A 19,335-nucleotide genomic window follows, 5' to 3' on the forward strand; every position below is an offset into this window, starting at 1 on the left:
TCTGTGCAGGGTATACAGAAGGTGCTAAACAAGTACTCATCTGGCAACTGCTACAAGGGGAGACCTTGCAAAAGCTCCAACCTCCTAGGCTACCCCCTTGCTCAGCTACCACCATGTTCCTTGCCACTCTGTCCTCGGGTCTGGCTGAGTGCCAGAGAGGGCAAGGCTGAGGAATCAGCTGGCACCAAGTGCCCAGGTAGGGAGGATGAATGACTTAGACATGTTCTGGGCCAGGGGGGAACCTGGGGGAGACCAGAAGAGCTACAGTAAGCATTGGTTAGAACAATCACCCAGCAGACTTGTACACTGCCAGGAGGTATTCAAGCTCTATCTGTCGCCTATCACCGAGTTTGGTCTATTGCTTTCCTAGGAGCTGTGTCAATGCAGAACTCATGAACTAACTTCCCTGTGGTCTCTTCCAGCCCTTGCTAGGATTATATTGCTCGATACTTAGGAAGTGCCTGCTGGACCCAGGGTAAGGTACTGGTTAGGGCAAAGGTGGGGGCAAACCCTAGAACCCCTGCCACCAAAACATTCAGAGAACAAGAGGCTGCAAAGTGTGGGTGAGGAGGTCCCTCAATCCATACATAGGAGAGGCTGTGGGACTGAAGAGAGGGCTGGCAAGGAGACTCTGGGCTCTGACGCCAAGTTCCAAACAAGTAGCCTGGAGACAGAAAGGGCAAGGAGAGGCACAGGGACACGGGGGCAGGCCCGAGGGCACTTCTCACCCAGAGCTGGTCATCGTTTCCAGGGGGGCTCTTCTTTATGAAGGCCCCGTAATAGGTGGCAATGTTGCGGTGGTGAGAGTACTTTTTCAACATGTTGATCTCCTGTTTGATCTCCTCCTCCTCGTCCTAGGGGAACGGGAGGAGGTGAGGCCCCTTCTTAATGCTCCAACCCTCCCTCTGCCCTGAGATGCTTCCTACCTCCGTGACATCCATGACCTTGATGGCAGCCAGCTGCCCAGTCTTGACATGCCGACCCTGGAGACAGAGAGATGGACGTAGAGGGATTTGGGTCCATGCTCAGGGAGGGCTTGATTTTGGGAGAAGCCACACCTTTTGGCTCTTTTCTATCTTAGAACATGTCCCTCATGGTGGCTAGACACCTTGATCTATGGACTGGTCACAGGGGTAACAGTGGGCTACAGAAAAACTACCAAGACTGGATTTCCAAGCTCTGTGCTTGATATAAATGAAGGGTCTGCTCCCCTGAAATACTCAAGAGAGACAAGTGAGAGACACTTATGTTCTGTTCCAGCCTCTCTGGCTTGGACTTCCTACAGTATGAAAGTTAGAACAGGGAGTGAAAGATACCTTCTCCATCCTCAGATGGAGCTGGAGGGAGCTGGGGAAGGAGGCTGCGGAGGGAGGGCCTCTGCCTCTCTCTGCATCTTTTATGCAACACAAGCCCCCTCTGGATAGGAGGCTATTCCCAGGATCCTCTGCCAACTCCTCCCCCCAGGAGTTGACTGGAAGAATTAAGATGAACTGAGATTTTTAGGGAACTTGGGGAAACACAGAAGGGCCGACTGACATGTGTTGATGGCCTCATCACCAGTGCTAATGGGAAGCAACTTCTATATATAGTACGGCCCTGCCATTCCCCTCCTCCTCCCTCCTTCTGAAATTCCTAGCAGAAGCCATCTGGGACTTGGACAGGAAAGTCCAAGGCTTCCTGGGGAAGATCAGGGTGAGAGAAAGCAGCCCCTCATGGGGACGAACACAGGTATTGCCAGGCCATGGAATATTTTTATCCTCAGCAGTTATTCAAGACCCCAAGCCCAGAAAAGCAATAGGACACAGAGCTACGATTTCCATGGCAACAACTAGGCAAGAGATGGAGAAATGGGGGAAGGGGGTGCCTGTTTCCCAAAGCTTACATGGAAGAAGGGTAAGAGAAAGGCAGGTGGTCCCAGTGACCCAGGAAACAAGCCCCTGAGATGCAGAGGAGACTTGTGAAAAGACCCAGCATCGTGTCTGGAGACAAAGAAGCCTACATGTGTTCTGGGGGCTTACAACTCTGGGGCAGCATCCACCTTGAACATCTCTCTGCTGTGGCCATCTCTCGCCATTCAAGTGTGACTAGTGATCAGGCCACATGAGAGGACTGAGTGGGCTAGGCTAGAAGCTACAATCAGTGGCTGAGGAAACACCACTTCTGTGGGAGAGGCAGCCTCAAAAGCAGAAGGCCTGAGCTCTAACTCCATCCAGCTCTGCTGCAGGCCAGCTGTGGGAGCTCAAGAAAGCTGCTTCCCCTCTGCAGAGGGTCACTGGTTAGATCCCACTCACTCCAAGTCCTGGGCTTCTCTGCTGTCTTGGGAGAATCCAAACCTGCACCTTTGGCCTGAGCTTTACTCTGAAGTCCCAGGTGAGCTTTGATACATACATCCCCATACCATTCCCTCTGCCTTCACCTGTCCCTTTCCCACACCCCATTCAACTCCAGACCTGCTCATGCTACACCAGGAGTAGTTCTAAACTGAGGCAGAGACCAGCAAAAACACCCCACTTCTTGCTGCTTCCTTCCCTCATTACTTTTATTCTCTCCTCTCCTTTCCTTTCCCAGGGCCCCCAGCCTCTGCAATCTCCCATAACCCTTCCAATTTCCTGGCCTGGAGTAGACTTCTTCCACTCCTCCTGAGAGGGTCCATGGAAGACAGTCACGCTTCTGCACCATTAGAGCCTCACCTTGTACACCTGTCCATAGGTTCCATTGCCAACCACCTCCACCAGCTCAAAGATTCCAGCAGGGTCCTGGAAAGGAGGGGAGAGAAAGAATAAGGTGTCAGGACTTCAGGGGAAAAAAAAAGTAGCCTGGGGGGGAGGGGGCGGGGCGCAGAAGGTATTCAACCAGGAAAGGAAAATGAAGACTAGCCTATTATGAAAGGTCTGCAGGGGGGAACCCTAATGGCCAGCTGCCCTTATCCTAGATTGGTTCAGAGTTTGTGTTCTATGGGAAAAGTCAGAAGGAGATGAGAGAAAACAGAAGCCAGAGCCCAGCTGTCTCTTCAAAGACATGCTCCTGATTTCAAACTCAATGACAAACTCCGAGAGTCTGTAGCTATCTGCAAAATGGGGTGCCAGAGTACCCACCTCTGGGGCTTGTGCCAACTTTAAATGAGGCAATGCTCATAAAATACTTAAGACAGCGCCTGGCACACAGCATGTGTGCAATAAAAGTTACTTACAATTATTAATTTTTTAAAAGCAGGGAGTTGGAATTTGAGAGCCACCATCCTTTTGTCATTTCCCCCCTTCCCAATCCTCCTGAGACCAAGACTGAGGGCTTCAGAGCCAGTGTTTGTGGCCTTTGGGGGTCAGAAGAGACCTGTAGGTGGGGAGGGAGAGCAGGTGATAGTAAGAGGGCCACTGAGGAGGGCAGATGAGAAGGGAGAACTTTCAGTTCCCACTCTCCTTAGCCAAGTGGTGCCAGGCAGAGAGGGCCCGAAGGGCTCAGACAAAGCCTCTAAAGAGGCTCACTGCCTGCTGAGCCAAGAGCAGGAAGCCTGGCCGAGCAGAACAGCTGCCGGGAGGCCGCCCACACCCTCCTGGCAGGACTTCTTTTTTGAAAGAGGGGGAGAGACTGGGAAGTGGGGCTGCAAGCCGAGAGCCAGCCTGGCTCCAGTGCTCCTGCAGACTGGGCAGACCCTCTCTGGCCCCCTGCAGGACTGAGAGGGGAGGCACAAAGTGAGAATGTCACTTAGGAAACAAACTCTCCAGGCAGTGCTTGGGCCTCCGTGATGATCATATTAAAAGTCCATTTTCTCAGAGGGGGACTGGAGTACTAGAAATGCACGTCCCCTGTCAGCACATATCATCATGCACTGCAACTGTGTACTACTGGTCTGTAACGTCTCGGAAGAAAAGGGCTAGGTCGTCCTCGCTCACCAGTGTGCCCGGCACCTGCCTAGCCCAGAGCCCAGACACAGCAGCCAAAAGAACATCCCAAACCTGCTCCAGGGGAAGACTTGACAGAAGTGGGAGAGGGATCCTTCTACATGCTCTGGGCAGACCAAGAATTCCATGGTTCTATGTTCAATTATTTAGCTCCAGCTGGAGTTACTTTAAAAGAAGCCTTGAACAGGTCTAAGAAAACAGCAGGCCCCACAGGAAATATTGTCACTGCAGTGTGGGGGACTACTGAGAGGGCTGTCTGAACCTGAGAGCTGCAAAGAACCTGGAAGAAGGTATCCTGTCTATCTGCAAATCTAGACTTGGAGGAAGGGAGCCCAGTTCCCTAAAAATCTGCCCCAAAGAAGGGCTCATCCATTTGGGGCCTCTTAACTCTAACTGTAGGGAAGTCCTTTTCTGCATCTAACTTAGTTCTTTCTAGATGCACAGAGATAAGAAAAAAAGACTTATGGGCATGATTTTCTAGATGCTCCTAATCTAAGAGAGAATATGATGGGCCTATTAGAGTCACGATATACCACCTTCACCTCAAATCAGCACAGATTTAATTTTGTAATCTTAGCTCCAAATCTGTCTCCTCCCTATATGTTTGTGAGGCACTGAGGAAAGAAAGAACAATCTTTGAGGTCACACACACTGGGTTCAGATAATGATTTAATGGTTTCAAGCCTGTTTTCTGACCCACAGGCAAAGATAACCACACCTACTTGAAATGGTTATGCTGAGAATTAGGCTGAGACCATGCATGGGACATAGCAGCTATGGTACCTAACATCCTCCACAGAACATGCTCCACAGAGGCTAAGCCCTCTCCACTTGTCAAGAACAATACCATTTTCCAATCCAAAATCCCACCTCTGTACTATCCTCTACTCCCCTCACCCCCTTCTGCACATCACAGTCACCCTATCCCTTCTCCCTTCAAACAGTCCATTTGTCTCTTCCTCTCAATTCCTAAAGCTGCCACCCAGACCAATCCCTCCTCTTTTTCCTCCTGGAGGGCCTGCCTCACCACTCTTCCTTCTGCTGCTGCTGCCAGATTTAACCCTCCTAATGTGGTGCTTTCCTAATCTTACTCCTCTGCCTAGAATCAGCACAGCTCCCCCTGACTAAGAACAGAGTCCAAACACCACAGCCTGATCGTTACAGTTGCCCTGTCAGCCTACCAATAAATGTTTTCCAAGTGTCCACATCTCCCCGGCACTGGGCTAGGCCCTAATTAGGGAAAATCTATAAGGCAACTTTCTCTTTTTTCATTCATCCATTAAATATTTATTGAACACTAACTGAGTGATGACTCCTCAATTAGGCACAATGGGGAACTCAGCTATATATGAGAAACATGGAAGGTCTCTGAAGGACCTTCTAACTTTACAAGTATCCCAATGTGTACACACGGCAGGATATGATTATCTGCCACAGAGCAACTGAAAGCACTCAAGGCATTAAGAAACCGCTTGGTATAGTGGAAAGAGCACTGCACTGTGACTTTCTCAGGAGAATTTTAGCATTAGCTGTGTGTCCCTAAGCAGGTATTTAACTGTTTGGGGCCTCATCTTCCTCATACAAACTAAGAAGGAGTTAAACTGGGTAAAAAGCCCGGCCGGGCATGGCTCAGCGGTTGAGCATCGACCTAGGATCCAGGCGATCGGGGTTCGATTCCCGGTCAGGGCACATGCCCGGGTTGCAGGCTGCAGCCGATCATTGACTCTCTCATCATTGATGTTTGTATCTCTCTATCCCTCTTCTTTCCTCTCTCTGAAATCAATAAAGATATATTTAAAAAAAAAAATAAATTGGGTAAAAAAATCTGCTTCATGGTTTCAGGGGACAGGACTAAATTCAGGTTGGAAATCTCTGGCAGACTTCCTTGAGGAGATGGTGTCTAAGCTGGGCTTTAGAGGCTGGCGAAAGTTTCAATTGGTGATAGGAATTTAAGAGTGGGGAAGGCCACCCAACCACAGTGACTCGTTGGTTGAGCACAGTCCCATGAACCGAAAGGTCACTGGTTCAATTCCTGGTCGGGGCACATGCCCAGGTTGCAGGGTAGATCCCCAGTAGGGGGCATGCAGGAGGCAGCCCATCCATGTTTCTTTCTCTCTCCCTTCCTCTCTCTCTGAAATCAATAAAAACATACTTAAAAAAAAGAATGGGAAAGGCCATGACATGCTAAGGGACAGCAGTTTGAGTTTGGGTCTTGAGTATGAGATGTTAGGGGACACGTAGGAGTAAATGTCTGTTAGGCTGTTAGAAACAAAGGTCTGGAGATAAAGATTTAGAGGACATTCACCAGTATGAGAATTGGAGAAGGAGACAAGATGTCTAGGGAGCGTGCACAGGGAAAAAAAGTAAGAGCGAAGGCGGGTCTCTCAGTGATGGCCACGTGCTACATGTTGGAGAGCAAAAGAACAGACACCAGAGGAGGAGGCAATCAGAGGACTGAGGAAAACAGCACTGGCCTTAGCACCTAGGAAACCACTAGGAACCTCTGCGGGAACTGCGAGTGAGAGCAGGAGATGGCTGTAATGAGGAAGTAATGGCTATGGGTGCCGCACCCACATTGGAAAAGGCTAACTTTGAGAGGAAAGGGGAAATCAGATGATGGCTAGAGGAGGCAGAAGGGCCAAACAAAAGGGTTTGTAAAATAGGGAAGACCTCTAATGCTTGTGGAAGGGAAGAAGCCAGAAAAAAGAGACTGATGCCTGAAGAACAGAATTTATGATATATATGTGTGTATATGCATGTGTATATGTATTCCACAGTATGTAAACTGTATCTTCCACTATTTTACATAGTAATAAAATACAACAGTGCCTATTTCTCTCTTATACACATACCCAATGATACAGAATACCTAGAAATGCTTAACAGTTCAAATATGATTTATGCATCGATCTAGCCTCAAACGTGAGCCCTTCAAATATGGGCCTGTCCATGCTTGGTCACCCTCTTTGATGATGATCTAGAAGAGGCACCTGCAGAAGGAGGTACTCTGCTCCTGGGAAGCCACCAAACAGCCCTCGCTTCCCTCCAGCTTTGTAATGATGGCCTTCTCCAGCTCTTCTCTTGGTGCTCAGACTCTCTGCTTTCAGCAGTGTGCTGTCCAGCCAGCTGATGGCAGGTGGGAAGGGACGGGGGCAAGGGTATGAAAACTAAAGAGAGGAGGGAGAGAGAGGACAGGGAGAGGTAAGAAGGGAAGAGATACTGGTCTTTTGAGGTAAAGAGGAAGGAAGATGAGGGAAACTCCTTAAATATCTAAAGACTTTTACTTTAATGATTACATCAGAGGCAAGATCATATGCTAAGGAGAACTGGGGGCCTGAATGAGGCGGAAAAAACTTGGGAACAAATGCTACACAGGGTGCTTTAGGGTGGTGTTTCTCAAACTTCATGATATGTAAGAATCATTTGGGAATCAGACTCCTAGGATCTGCCTCCAGAGATTCCGATTTAGCACCAGAGGTCTGGGGTGAGGAGCAGGAATCTGTCTATTTAACAGATCCCCTGCGTGACTCTAATGCAGGAGGCAGTTGGCCCATTTTGAGAGAAACTGTACTTTAGGGAGTTACACAGGCAAATGGAAGATGTAGACTATCCAGAGATCTGAGCAAAGTCAGGCAGGCTGAGGACCAGCATCGCTCTGGGTGATTAAATACTACCCTCTCCTATAACAGCTCTACAGCGCCTCTATCTTGACTCCCTAGTTTTTTCTGCGTTCAAGTATCCAATCATGCCTAAAAACGACCTCTCTCCTGTCAACCAAGCCAAATCACAAGTTTTTTTCAGGAAGTTTTCCCTAGGTACTCTAGCCTACCACAAGCTATCCCACCCATGAATTTCAACTTCAATTTCACATATTAATTTAATCTCTACAGTGAGCTTCATTTTCTTAAGAATAGGACCAAATGGATATATTTTTAAAACATAGTCAAAGAACAAGACAAGGGTGTTTATCCGTGCCACTTCTAGTCAATGTTACGCAGGAAAATTAGGTAAGGAAAGGAAGTAAGGCATCCAGATTGAAAGAAAGAAGTAAAACTATCTCTATGTGTAGATGACATAATCTTGTATGTAGAAAATTCTAAGAAATCCATTAAAAACCTATTAGAGCCCTGGCTTGTGTGGTTCAGTGGTTAGAGCATTAGCCCATGCATGGAAGGGTTGCAGGTTCAATCCCTGGCCCCCGCTGGGATGCATGTGGGAGGCAACAAATTGATGTGTCTTTCTCACATGGATGTCTCTCTCTCCCCCCCCCACTTCCTTCCTTCCTTCCTTCCTTCCTTCCTTCCTTCCTTCCTTCCTTCCTTCCTTCCTTCCTTCCTTCCTTCCTTCCCTCCCTCCCTCCCTCCCTCCCTCCCTCCCTCTCTAAATATCAATGGAGAAAATATCCTCAGGTAAGAATTAACAAAAACAAACAAACAAACAAAACCCTATTAGAACTAATCAATGAGTTCAGCAGATTGCAGGATATAAGTACATTTCCATATACTACAATAAATAGTCCAAAAATAAAATTAAGAAAACAATTCAATTTACGAAAGCATAAAAAAGATTAAATTTAACCAAAAAAGTATAAGACATGTAAACTGAAAACTTTAAAACACTGTTGAAAAAAATTAAAGAAGACCTAAATCAATGGAACGATATCCTATGTTTATGGATCAGAAGACTTAATTTTGTTAAGATCTACAGACTCAATGCATTTCTATCAAAATCCCAACTGGCTTTTTTGTAGAAATTGACAAGCTTATCCTAAAAATCGTATAGAAATGTAAGGGATCCAGAAGAGACAAACAATCTTGAAAAAGAAGAACAAAGTTGGAGTGGAAGGCTCACACTTCCCAATTTCAAAACTTGCTATACAGTTACAGTAATCAAGACAGTATGACGCTGGCATAATGATATGACATACAGATCAATGGACCATAACTGAGAATCCAAAAATAAATGCCTAAATTTGTGGTTAACGTTTGACAGGAGTATCAAGATCATCATTCAGTAGTCTTCAACAAATGGTGCTGGGACAACTGAATATCCACATGCAAAAGAATGAAGCTGGACCCCTACCTCATACCATATACAAAAAAAATGACTGAAAATAAATCACTGACCTAGAAATGTAAGAGCTTAAACCATAAACCTTAAAGGAAAGCACAGGAGTAAATCATCATGACTTTGGGCTAGTCAAGGGTTTAAACAACAAAAGGAAAAAGAAGATAAACTGGACTTCTCAAAATTAAGAACTTTTATGCTTCCAAGGATATCATCAAAAAAATGAAAACACAACCCAAAGAATGGGAAAAAACATTTGCAAATTATATACCTAGATAAGGGACTTACATCTGATAAGAGATTTGTATTTGGAATATAAAAAGGACTCCTCAATAATAAAATAACTCAACAATAAAAAGGCAAATAACCCAATTAAAAAATGGGCAGAGAATCTGAATAGACAAAAAGATATACAGTGGCCAATAAGTACTTGAAAAGATGTTCAACATCATTACTCACTAGGACAATATGAAACAAAACCACAAGATACTACTTTATACCCACTAAAATACCTATAATCAAAAGGATGGATAATAACAAGCATTGGTTAGAATGTGAAGAACGTGGAATCTTCACACACTGTTGGTAGGAATATAAAATGAAGTGAGTCACTTTGGGAAACAGTTTGGCAGTCCTCAAAATGTAAAACAGAATTACATATGACACAGCAATTGTACTCCTAAGTAGATACCCAAAAGAACTGAAAATAGTATATGTCCACACAAAAATCTGTACACGAAATGCTCACAGTGGAAACACAATCTAAATGTCCATCGACTGATGGACAAATGTGATATGTCCATAAAATGGAATATTACTTGGCAATAAAAAAGTATGAAGTAATGATACATACTACAACATGGATGAACCTTGAAAAGATTATGTTAAATTGAACCCAATCAAAAAAGGCTACATAGTGCATGGCTCCATTTATGTGTAACACCTATAACAGGCAAATCCATTGTGATAGAAAACAGGTTAGTGGTTTCCGGGGGCTGAATGGGGGTAGAAATGAGTAGTTACTGCTAGTGGATACTGGGTTTTATTTGGGGTTGATGAAAATGTGCTGATAGTGGTGATGGCAGGGATGTAAATACACAAAAATCACTTTAAAATACTTTTTAGTTTTTAAATTTTTACTGAATTTATTGGGGTGACATTGGTTAATAAAATTATACAGGTTTCATGTGTACAATTCTAGAATACATCATCTGTATACTGTATTGTGTGTTCACCACCCTAAGTAGAGTCTCCTTCAATTACTATTTATTACCCCTTTACCTTCTTCTACCTCCCCCACCCCCCTTTCCCTCTGGAAATCACCATCCTGTTGTGTCTGTGTCTATGAGTTTTTTGTTTAATCCCTTCACCTTTTTCACCCAGGCCCCCCTCAAACCCCAGACTGTCTAACAGCTGTCAGTCTGTTTTCTGTATCTATGAGTCTGTTTCTATTCTACTTATTTTGTTCATTAGATTCTACATATAAGTGAAGTCATATGGTATTGTCTCTTTCTGACTGGCTTATTTCACTTACCATAATACTCTCCAAGGGTCTTTTGCAATTTCATATACATTTTTGGAATATTTGTTCTAGGTCTGTGAAATACACTGTTGGTATCTTAACAGGAATTGCGTTCAATCTATAGACAGCTTTTAGTATGGATATATATATATTTTAATATGTTTTATTGCTTTTAGAGAAAGAAGGGAGAGGGAGAGAGGGAGAAACAGTGGTGTAAGAGAAAATCATCTTTTGGCTGCCTCCTGAATACCCCCTACTGGGGATTGAGCCTGCAACCTGGGCATGTGCTCTGACCAGGAATCGAACTGGTAACCTTTTGGTGCACGGGACAACTTCCCAACCGAGCCACACTGGCCAGGGCAGTATGGACATTTTAATGATGTTAATTCTCCCTATCCATGAACATAGTATATACTTCCACTTATTTCTATCTTCCTCAGTTTCTTTCTTCAGTGTCTTATAATAATTTTCTGAGTACAAGTCTTTCACATCCTTGGTTAAATTTATTCCAAGATATTTTATTTTTTTACATGTAATTGAAAATGGAATTGTTTTCTGTTTCCCTTTCTGATAGTTCATTATTGGTATATAAAAATGCAACTGGCCCAGCCAGCATGGTTCAGTGGTTGAGTGTCAGCCCATGAACCAAGAGATCACAGTTTGATTCCCAGTCAGGGAACATGCCTGGATTGTGGGTTTGACCCCCAGTAAGGGGTGTGCAGGAAGCAACTGATCAATGACTCTTATCATTGATGTTTCTATATCTCTCCCTCTCTCTTGAATCAATAAAAACATTTTTTTTAAATGCAGCTCATTTCTGGATATTTTGTATCCTGTTACTTTACCAAATTCATTTATCAGTTCTAGTAGTTTTTTGGTGTAAACTTTAGGGTTCTCTATATACAGTATCACGTCATCTGCAAATAATGACAGTTTTAGTTCTTCCTTTCCAATTTAAATGCCTTTTATTTCTTCTTGTCTAATTGCTGTGGCTAGGACTTCAAGTACTATGTTGAATAAGTGATGCAAGTGGACATCCCTGTTTTGTTCATGATGTTAAGGAAAACACTTTTAGTTTTTGCCCACTGAGTATGATGTAGACTGTGGGTTTGTTATATATGGTCTTTATTATGTTGACATATGTTCTCTCTATTCCCACTTAGCTGAGTTTTTATCCTAAAGGGGTGCTGAATTTTATCAAGTGCTTTTTCTGCATCTATTGATATAATCATGTGATTTTTACCCTTCATTTTGTTATGTGGTGTATCACGTTTATTGATTTGTGGATACTGTATCAATCTTGCATCCCCAGAATAAAGCCCACTTGATGATAGTGTATGATCTTCTTAATGTATTGCTGGATCAGGTTTGCTAATATTTTGTTGAGGATTTTAGCATCTATGTTCATCAGGGACATTGGCCCATAATTTCCTTTCTTTGTAGTGTCCTTTTCTGATTTTAGAATTAGGATAATGCTGGCCTCTTAAAATGAAGTTGGGAGTCTTCCCTCCTCTAAAATTTTTTGGAATAGTTTGAGAAGGATAGGTGTTAGCTCTTCTTGGAATGTCTGGTGAAATTCCCCTGTGAAGCGATCCAGTCCAGTTTTGTTGGGAGTTTTTTAAATAACTGCTTCAATTTCACTAGTTGTAATGTATCTATTCAGATTCTGATTCTTTCTGAATCAGTTTGGGAAGATTGTATGTTTCTGGGAATTTATCCATTTTCTCCAGATTGTCCAACTTGTTGGCATATAGTTATTCATAATACTTTCTTATAGTGCTTTGTATTTCTTTGATGTCAGTTGTTACTTCTCCCCTTTCACTTCTGATTTTACTTATTTGGATCCTCTTTTTCTTGATGAATCTAGTTAAAAGTTTGTCAATCTTGTTTATCTTTTTGAAGAACCAGCTCTTGGTTTCATTAATCTTTTTTATTTTTAAATTTTATTTTTGTTAAAAATATTACAGATGTCCCTTTTTCTCCCCAATGACCCATTCTACCCCGTCCCATCCCCCTCCCCCATCCCTCTCCCCACCATTGTCCGTGTCCTTGGGTTGTGCATATATGCATATAAATTCTTTGGTTACTCTCTCCCCCTCCACCCACCTGCCCTTCTCCATCCCTCTGACATTCGTCAGTCTGATAATTTTTAATTTTTAAAAAAATGTTTTTATTGATTTCAGAGAGAGGGAGAGGGAGAGATAGAAACATCAATGATGAGAGTCATTGACTGGCTGCCTCCTGCACACCCCCTATAGGAATTGAGCCCACAATCCAGTCATGTGCCCTGACTGGGGATCGAACTGTGACCTCCTGGTTCATGGGTCAACACTCAACCACTGAGCCACGCTGGCTGGGCCGATCTTTTGTATTTAGACTCTATTTCATTTATTTCTGTTCTAATCTTTATTATTTCCTTTCTTCTACTCACTTTGGGTGTTGTTTGTTGTTCTTTTCCTAGTTCCTTTAAGTGTAAAGTCAGATTGTTTATTTGAGATTTTTCTTATTTCCTGAGGTAGACCTGTAATGCTATGAATTCCCCTCCTAGTACAACTTTCGCTATGTCCCAGAGATTTTGAGTTGTGTTCGCATTTTCATTTGTTTCAAGCTATCTTTTGATTTCTTCCTTGATCTCGTTGTTAACCCATTCACTGTTTAGTAACATGTTATTTAGCCTCCATGTCTTTGTTTGTTTTATCTTTTTTTCTTGTGACTTGATTTCTAGTTCCATTCCATTATGGTCAGAGAAGATGCTTGATATGTTTTCATTCTTCTTTAATTTATTGAGACTTGTTTTGTGCCCTACTATGTATTCTGTCCTAGAAAATGTTCCATGTGCACTTGAAACGTATTTATATTCAGCTGCTTTGGGGTAAAATGATCTGAAGGTATCAATTAAACCCATCTGATCTAGTGTGTCATTTAAGGCCACTGTTTTCTTGTTGATTTTCTGTAAGATCTATCCATCGGTGTCAATGGAGTGTTAAAATCCCCTACTGTGACTGTAGTACTGTCCCTTTATGTCCATCAAGATTTGTTTTATAGCCCTAGCCAGTTTGGCTCAGTGGTCAGAGCATTTGGTCCACGGACTGAAGGGTCCAGGGTTCGATTCCGGCCAAGAGCACGTACCTTGGTTGTAGGCTCGACCCCAGCTCCAGTGAGTGTGGGAGTATGGGAGGTGACCAACAGATGTATCTCTCTCACATCAATGTTCCTCTCCCAGCCCTTTCTACTCTCTCTGAAAAGCAATAGAAAAAATATCCTCGGGTGAGGATTAAAAAGAAGAAAAAAAAAGATTTGCTTTATATATTTAGGTGCTCCTATGTTGGGTGCATAAATGTTTATGAGGGGTTATATTCTCTTGTTGGACTGTTCCCTTTACCATTTTGTACTGTTCTTCTTTGTCTCTTACTATATATAGCCTTTGCTTTAAAGCCCATTTCGTCAGCTATAATTATTTCGATCCCAGTGTTTTGTTGTTTTCATTTCTGTTTGCATGAAATATCTTTTTCCATCCCTTTACTTTTAGTCTGTTTCTTTCATTCTGAGTGAGTCTCTCGTAGACAGCATATATTTGGGTATTGTTTTCTTATCGACTCAGCTACCCTACTTTTTTTTTTTTAATTTATCTTTATTGTTGAAAGTATTACAGGTGTCCCATTTTTTGCCCCAATTGACCCCCTCCACCTCACTCCCAACCCCTCCCCAGGCCTTCACCCCGTTATTGTCTGTGTCCATGGGCTATGCATATATGCATATAACTTCTTTGGATAATCTCTCCCCACTCTCCACCCCCTTCTCTCTTCCCTCTGAAATATGATTGTCTGTTGCATGTGTCAATGTCTCTGGATCTATTTAGTTCATCAGATTATTTTGTTCATTAGCTTCTTCTTGAAGACCCTTCAACATTTTATGTAGTACAGGTCTGGTGGTGATGAACTCCTTTAGCTCTTCCTTGTCTGAGAAGCTCTTTATCTGACCTTCAATTCTAAATGATAGCTTTGCTGGGTAGAGTAATCTTGGTTGTAGGTTCTTGTTTTTCTTCACTTTGAATACTTCTTGCCACTTCCTTCTGGCCTGCAAGGTTTCTGTTGAGAAATCAGCTGACAGTCGTATGAGAGCTCCCTTGTAGGTAACTAACTGCTTTTCTCTTGCTGCTTTTAAGATTCTTTGTCTTTAACCTTTGGCATTTTAATTTTGATGTATCTTGCTGTGGGCCTCTTTGAGTTCCTCTTGTTTGGGACTCTGTGCTTCATGGACTTGTAAGTCTATTTCTTTCCCCAGGAGGGGGAATTTTCTGTCATTATATTTTCAAATACGTTTTCAATTTCTTGCTCTCTTTCTTCTCTTTCTGGCACCCCAATAATACGAATGTTGGGCCTCTTGAAGTTGTCTGAGAGACTCCTGACACTATCTTCATATTTCTGGATTCTTTTTTCCTTTTGCTCTTCTGGTTGGGTGTTATTGTTTCCTCATGTTCCAAATTGCTGATTTGATTCTCAGCATCCTCTACTCTACTGTTGATTCCTTGTAAATTTTTCATTTCAGTTCATGTAGCCTTCATTTCTGACTGGCACTTTATTACGTCATCAATGGTCTCACTTGTTTTTGTAACAGTCTTACTAATGTCCTTGAGCATCGTTATAACCATAAATCTGAACTCTGTATCTAGCAGCTTGCTTGGTTCTACTTCATTTAGTTCCTTTTCTGGAGATTTCTTCTGTTCTTTCCTTTTGACATGTTTCTTTGCCTCCACATTTTGGCTGCTTCCAGGTATTTGTTTGTATGTAATAGGTAGAGCTGCTATGTCTCCTGGAAATGGTAGAGTGGCTTTGTATAGTAGGTGTCCTATAGGATCCAGTGGCTCAGCCTCCCCAGTCCTCTTAGCTGGGTGTTCTAGGTGCTCTCCTGTGTGGGCTGTGTGCTCTGTCCTGTTGTAGTTGAGCCTTGGTTTCTGTTGGCGTCACTGGGAGGAACTGACCCTCAGGTCAATCAGCTGTGAGGACCAGCTGCAACTACAACCAGAGAGCTGCTGTGCTGAAGACACCCCTATGGAGCAGGATTTACTTCAGTAGAGCTTTGGTGTTCACTGAGTCCACCCCTTGAGTGTGTCACTCGTGGATGTGGTAGGGTTGTAATCCAGTGTGGTGGAGTCTGACCACCAGGTACACTCTCTGGGGCCTCCCAAGAGGTGCAAAATCAGCCTCTGCCAGTGCCTTGCCCAGGGCCACCCAGCATGAGCTACACAGCAAACTGTAGTTGGCTGCTACTTGTGCTGGGCTTAGAGGTGTCCAGGAGAGGCCAAGCTATGAACCAATGCAGGCTGCCGCTAGTGCCAGGCCTGGGGCCACTTATCAAGCCCTATGGGGCTTGCTGCTGCTTGTTTGAGAGATTTTTGGAAAGTCCTAAACAGGAGGCTTAAGAGGCCACTTGCATAGAAAAGCCACTGGAAATGGTTTGGATGAGCTTGCAGGAAGGGAGGGGCGGGGTCCTCGTGAATCACTAGGGTGGGGCCAAAGGTGTGAGTCAGATGCTGGAGATTCAAATATGGCACCTGCCTGCTGGCTCTGTGGGGGGAGGGCTCACCAAAGGAGCAATGGCCTCTGCCAGCTCTTCTGTCTGGGAGAAAGCTGCCCCTTCACCTCTTGTCCCGATTTCAGGCATGTCAGATCCTCCCCAAATGTCCCAGGTTCCTTTCAAGCTGCTGCCCAGTGCTAGAGCTCAGAGGGAGCACCTCTGAGTGAGTCCGTGAGCAGGCCCTTTAAGAGGAAAGCCTGGGACTCCCGCAGCCTCTGAGTCCCTCAGCAACAGTCCCCACTGGTTTTTACAGCCCAAAGTTGGGGACTTCTCTTCCAGGGCATGGAGCCCTGGGCTGGGGGCCCGATGTGGGAATGGGACCCCGCACTCCTCTAGGAAACCTCCACCGCTGAGATATCCTTCCTGGGTTTAAACTGTGGCACTGGGTGTGGGACTGCGACCGAGTCTCCAGGATTCAGCCCCAATGTGCCTGCGTCTCTGCCACTCCTACCAGTCTCCATGCTTCTTCAGTTCCCTGGTTGTAGGACTTCTGTGCAGCTAGATTTCAGGAGGTTCTGAGTGATGGTTGTTCTGTATTTTAGTTGTAATTTTGATGTGGTTGTGGGAGGCGGTAGGTACAGCTGTTACCTACGCTGCGATCTCCTATATCTTTTGATTGGAGCATTTAAGCCATTTACATTTAAAGTGATTATTGATAGGTATATATTTATTACCATTTCATTCTTTATAAATATGTTCCTCTATCTTCTTCCACTACTTAAAGAAGACCCTTTAACATATCTTGTAATATTAGTTTGGTGGTAACAAATTACTGTAGCTATTTCTTGTCTGGGAAGCTCATTTCCCTTTCAGTTTTAAATGATAGCCTTGCTGGGTATAGTAGTCTTGGTTGTAGGTCCTTGCTTTTCATCACTTTGAGTATTTCATGCCTATCCTTTCTGGCCTGAAATGTTTCTGTTGAGAAATCAACTGACAGTCTTATGGGAGCTCCCTTTTAGGTAACTCTTGCTGCTTTTAAGATTCTCTCCTTGTCTTTAACTTTTGGCATTTTAATTATGATGTGTCTTGGTGTGGGTCTCTTTGGATCCATCTCTTTTGGGACTCTCTGTCCTCACTGGACTTCTGTGTCTTTTTCCATCATCACGTTAGGGAAGTGTTCAGTCATTATTTCTTCAAATAGGTTCTCAATTCCTTACTCTCTTCTCCTTCTGGTACCCCTTAAATGATCCTTTTTTTTTTTTTTGGCTTATCTTTATTGTTGAAAGTATTACAGATGTCCATGATCCTCATTTTTAAAAAGTTCATTTTTTATTTTGCTGCTCTGGTTGGGTGTTTTCTGCTACCTTGTCTTCCAAATCACTTCATCTAACTGCTTCATTCAACCTAGTATTTATTCCTTCTAGTGTATTCTTCATTTCAGATGTATTTTTCATTTCTGACTGGTTCCTTTTTATAGATTTTATATCTTTGCTATCTCTTTGCTGACATTCTCACTAAGTTCCTTGAGCATCCTTATGACCATATTTTTGAACTCTATATCTGGTAAATTGCTTGCCTCCATTTCACTTAGCTCTTTTGCTGGAGATTTCTTCTGTTCTTTCATTTGGGGACTATTTCTATGTCTCCCATTTTGGCTGCCTCTTTGTGTTTGTTCTATGTATTAGGTTGATCTGCTATGACTCCAGTCTTGGTAGGGTGCCTGTGAGACCCAGTGGCACTATCTCCTTAATCACCTGATCTGGGTGCTAAAGGAATGTCCTTCATGTGGGTTATGTGGGCCCTCCTGTTGTAATTTAGTCTTGATTGCTATTGGCACATTCATGTGCGGGGTTGACCTGCAGGTTGGCTGACTCTGAGAATCAATCTCAGCCACGGTGTATGACCTGCTGTGCAGTTGCTGATCACATGTAGCGGAATTTGCCTCAGTTGGGTCTGGTGGCTGCCAAGATATCCCTTTGGATGTGCCACTTGTGAAACTAATTGGATCCTGCTCTGTTGTCTAAAGCTGGCCAATGGGTGTGTTGGTTCTGGGAGGGAGACTGGTGTAGCCCAATGTCAGACCAGCCTGTGACTAGGCCTGGGCAACCTGTTTGGAACTACAAAGCAATCTACAATTTGTGGCTGCCTCTGCTGGGTCTGGGTACACACGGGAAATACCAAGCTGAGCACCAAGGCCAGCTTTTACCAGCACCTGACCCAGAAGCAGGTAAGCCAAAGCCTCAAGGTCTGCCTCCACCTGCCAACTGCCTGTTAGGCTCAGTCACTGAAAGAGCCTCTGGCAGTATTCAAGCTGCATGAAGTAGGACTCTCAGTGAGTCACCAGGTAGGGTGAGTGGTGTTCACCAGTGGCATTCATGCAGGTTTAAGCTCAATGTCAGGGCTGGTCTGAGGCTACTCAGCAAATGTCCCAGGGTATACCAAGTCCAGCTGCCACCCGCTGGGTGCCAACAGACCTCTGTCATGGGGCAGGGTCTCAAGGAGTCGTCAGGCTGAGGCCAGCAATTTATCAGGTCCAAACAAACCAAGATTTGGCCGTGTGAAAAAAGGGCTCTGCACCAGTCAGATATCCTAGAGTCACACAACTCAGTCTGCACAAGATTCTGCCAGAAGCCCAAGTTCAACAGCATGACCACTGGGAGTTGAGGGGGTGGGGCCACCTGGAGCCTGGAGGGTGGGACTAGAGGATCTACAGTGAGGGGTTCACAGGAAAGTGGAGGGAATGGCCCCTGCCTCAAAGCCACACCACTCAGTCACTGACACTTCCTGCGTCTGCCCAGGCCTCTACACTCCAGCCCAGAAAGCTGACTCCTTAGTAGGGTGTGAGCTCCAGAGGACAAAATAGCCATTGCTTTCCTCCAGGCTCATGCCATATGGAGCGGAGTACTCCATCCAAGAAAGATGGCATCTGTGGTGTGGGAGAGTGACTTGGAACAGGGGTCCTAGAGGGTGTTCCCCCAGGTCTCTCCCCAGAGTCACAAACCCCAGTCTCTCCTCACAAGACTCCAGTGTGCTCTGCCCAGAGCCCAGGGTAAGTAGCTGCAATCAAGATTTTGTGTGTTGGCCTTTAGTAGGGCGCCTGTGTCTATAGCAGACTGCCGTCACTCCACAACAGACAAAATCCCTGCTGATTTTCAAAGCCAGATATTATGAGGATGCCTCTTCCTGGCTCTGGTGCTCTGGGCTGGGGAGCCCAGAGCAGGACTGAGACCCCACGCTCCTTAGGGGGAACCTTTGCAGCTGTGATATCCCTCTGGAATCTCAGCAGCAGTCTGTAGGAGTGGAGCCAGTACTCTTCGTGTCTCTGCCCTT

At 44.4% G+C, this 19,335-nt stretch overlaps 1 protein-coding gene across 11 annotated transcripts in view; it reads right to left on the reverse strand.

The window, feature by feature from the left end:
• The window catches only part of MINK1 (misshapen like kinase 1), a 63,933-nt gene that overhangs the window by 15,463 nt on the left and 29,135 nt on the right, over positions 1-19,335 (reverse strand). For all 11 annotated transcript variants that reach the window (XM_081162290.1, XM_081162289.1, XM_081162292.1 and 8 more), the window contains exons 2-4: positions 2,691-2,756; positions 927-983; positions 729-854 (exon numbers count right to left, since the gene is read on the reverse strand). In XM_081162290.1, coding sequence (XP_081018416.1) covers positions 729-854; positions 927-983; positions 2,691-2,756 — 249 coding nt within the window. The remainder of the gene's footprint in view (positions 1-728; positions 855-926; positions 984-2,690; positions 2,757-19,335) is intronic.

This window comes from Miniopterus schreibersii, assembly GCF_964146895.1.
Source record: "Miniopterus schreibersii genome assembly, chromosome: 16".
NCBI lineage: Eukaryota > Metazoa > Chordata > Mammalia > Chiroptera > Miniopteridae > Miniopterus > Miniopterus schreibersii.